The sequence below is a fragment of the Penaeus chinensis genome, chromosome 8 (genome assembly GCF_019202785.1).
Source record: "Penaeus chinensis breed Huanghai No. 1 chromosome 8, ASM1920278v2, whole genome shotgun sequence".
NCBI classification, from domain to species: domain Eukaryota; kingdom Metazoa; phylum Arthropoda; class Malacostraca; order Decapoda; family Penaeidae; genus Penaeus; species Penaeus chinensis.
This window is the reverse complement of record NC_061826.1, coordinates 31,314,040-31,316,539: the sequence shown is the minus strand read 5'-3', so window position 1 is coordinate 31,316,539 and position 2,500 is coordinate 31,314,040. Positions and strand designations below refer to the sequence as shown.

The 2,500-nt window shown below is 43.9% G+C and overlaps 2 protein-coding genes across 4 annotated transcripts in view; both read right to left on the bottom strand.

The window, feature by feature from the left end:
• The window catches only part of LOC125027861, a 1,971-nt gene extending 1,651 nt beyond the window's left edge, over nucleotides 1-320 (bottom strand). The window contains exon 1 of the mRNA XM_047616993.1: nucleotides 290-320. Coding sequence (XP_047472949.1) covers nucleotides 290-320 — 31 coding nt within the window. The remainder of the gene's footprint in view (nucleotides 1-289) is intronic.
• A 144-nt stretch (nucleotides 321-464) lies between these two features.
• Nucleotides 465-2,500, bottom strand: part of LOC125028034 (piggyBac transposable element-derived protein 3-like) — a 7,443-nt gene continuing 5,407 nt past the window's right edge. For all 3 annotated transcript variants that reach the window (XM_047617298.1, XM_047617300.1, XM_047617299.1), the window contains exon 5: nucleotides 465-2,256. In XM_047617298.1, coding sequence (XP_047473254.1) covers nucleotides 668-2,256 — 1,589 coding nt within the window. In that variant the 3' untranslated portion in view covers nucleotides 465-667. The remainder of the gene's footprint in view (nucleotides 2,257-2,500) is intronic.

The window sequence follows — 2,500 nt, the reverse complement described above, 5'->3', positions numbered from 1 at the left end:
TGGGGAAGGAAGGGGGGATGATGTAGCTGAAGCAGGGGGGAATGGGATGTGTTGTGAGGGAGTGAGAGGGAGGGGTGTAAGGCAAATATTATTATAAAGCTGGGTTATTGAATATTTTATAGAATAATTTTTTTAACCCTTTAACGGTCACTCATATAACCAGCATAGATATAAAAAAAACCTCTTAGTATGTTATAAACCAACCTTATATAAGACACTTTCATTCATGAAAATATTTTGATTCAATCAATATTGCTCGCTCATTCAAGTGCTAAAAATGTAGCCCGACCGGGCCCCTCGGCCGAGCTCCTCATAACCATACCTAGCCCTATCGGGCTACATTGCCAGGTTTCCTCATTACCATATGTATCCCTATTGGGCTACACTGACAGGCCTCCTCATGATTATATGTGGCCCTATAGGGCTACCTTGCCTACTTCTGGTAAATGAAATTGAAAATCTAATGACTTTCAAAAATTTTATTAAATAAGTTTTAGACATAGAAATTAGAAGAAAAAATTATTACATATCATTATTATGCCTCCTGCAATAAAGTGTGAGTTATTCTGACCTAATTTCCTACCATTTACTTTACTTCATGACCGAGAAATGGTACGAATTTGTTTTATTAGACCAGTTTAGACATAGAAATTAGAATAGATAATTATTACATATCATTATTAGATGAGGTGGATGTGGAGGGCGAGTTGGAAGCCGGGGGTATGTGGAACTCCTCGAAACAGTTCCGAGTTTCGCTGTGGCAAAGGGCAACCTGACACACTTTGCACACCCACCTAGACCGGTGCATCTCCTTGTGAGTTGAGCAGTGTTTGCAAGTCATCCGTTGCTTGACAAACACTGGGCAGTGGAATTTGGAGTAGTCATAGCGAAGGTTGTCTGCTGGGCGGTGGGATTTTTGTCCCTTCTTTGGCCGGACAAAACTCTCAGGGGTATCGCGGAGGCACCTGGCAGGTCTGGTTTTGTAGCCACGGGCAAAGGCACTGATCTCTAGGCGGAAGTTTTTGAGGGGCATGGGCTTCTCTGACAGGGCTTTGGAATCCCTCTTGTACAGGATCCAGGCATTAGTGGTGCAGAGATCCAAGATGTACCCGAACAGCCTGAGATAATACCGCCTAGCCTTCATCGGAGATTTGTAGAGATGGGTGAGCATGTCGGACTTATCAATGCCCCCCATTTTACCATTATAATCCTTGACCCCATTGCAGGAGACATAATCGTGCTTCCCCCTGGGAGTGGTCTTCTTCTCCATTTCCTTCCTAGACATCAGTGGTGGATTTCCAATGCGGTTGGGTCTGGCAGTCCCCATATAGCGGCATTGGAGCTTGTCTTTCAGGAACTCAACCAGTTGGATGCTCGTGAAGTAGTTGTCCGCATAGATGGTGGAATTAGCGGGGTCTTTGATGGTCTTGGCAAGGACAATCACAATCCTGTTGCTCAGTAGCTGTTCTTCCTCCTCCTCATTCAGGTCTACAGGGTGGCTGCTGAAGGTCGTTTGTCCCTGATACATTAGGACATCGTGGATGAAACCATCGATACTCGCACGGCAGAACAACTTGTAGCCGAACTTGTCCGGTTTGTTTGCGATGTACTGGCGAAGATTCCCTGCCATTGTGCCCTTGTATGCCACCATCACTTCATCAACCGACTGATGGGGTGTTTCCTTGACCTGCAGAAATTGTTTTGTTATTCCTGTGAAGAGAGGCCGTATCTTGTAGAAGCGGTCTGTGGAAGCCTTGGCATAATCGTTGTTGTTGAAGTGAATGGTGGATCTGAGTTGTTTAAATCGCTTTGCGGACATGTAGTCGGTCACCTGTGGGATGCGGGTGTTGACTGCCCAATAGTCATCCAGGGAAGGAATGTGGACTACCCCCATGTAGAGGATAATGCCCAAAAACACCATCAGGTCCTGGATGTCAAGGGAGAAAGCGGTACTGACATCCTTCTGCCGTGCATACAGGTTCGTCTGGTACACAATGTCTTCAAGTATCTCCATGGTCAGCATCTGGAGGAAAAACTCATAGGGCTTCAGGAGGAAATCAGGCACCGGATGGTTATACTCGGGTAAAGGAGTGTGTCTGATGTCTTCTTTCTTCCATACCCTTGAGGGCTGGTCCTTGGCCTTCTTCACCTTCTTGGTGGGTGGTGGAGTGTCCCCCGAGACCGTCTCATCCTCATCATCCTCACCTGCATCATCATCAAGAGGCATTTCTTCAGGCCTGATCCTAGTCACATGTCCTGCGGAATGTGTATAAATTAGTAACATGAACAGAGATAAAATAAAGCTGGCTTAATTAAATAAAGCTAATTTCTTTATATATATATATATATATATATATATATATATACTCATAGAATGTATACTGTAGTTATCTAGCATAACTGAATTTAACCCTCGGAATTGGGGTACATTTTTACTAATAATATTATTGCTATTATTAGACAATTTTATTAAATCTTATGGTCATCTTCTATCATTTAT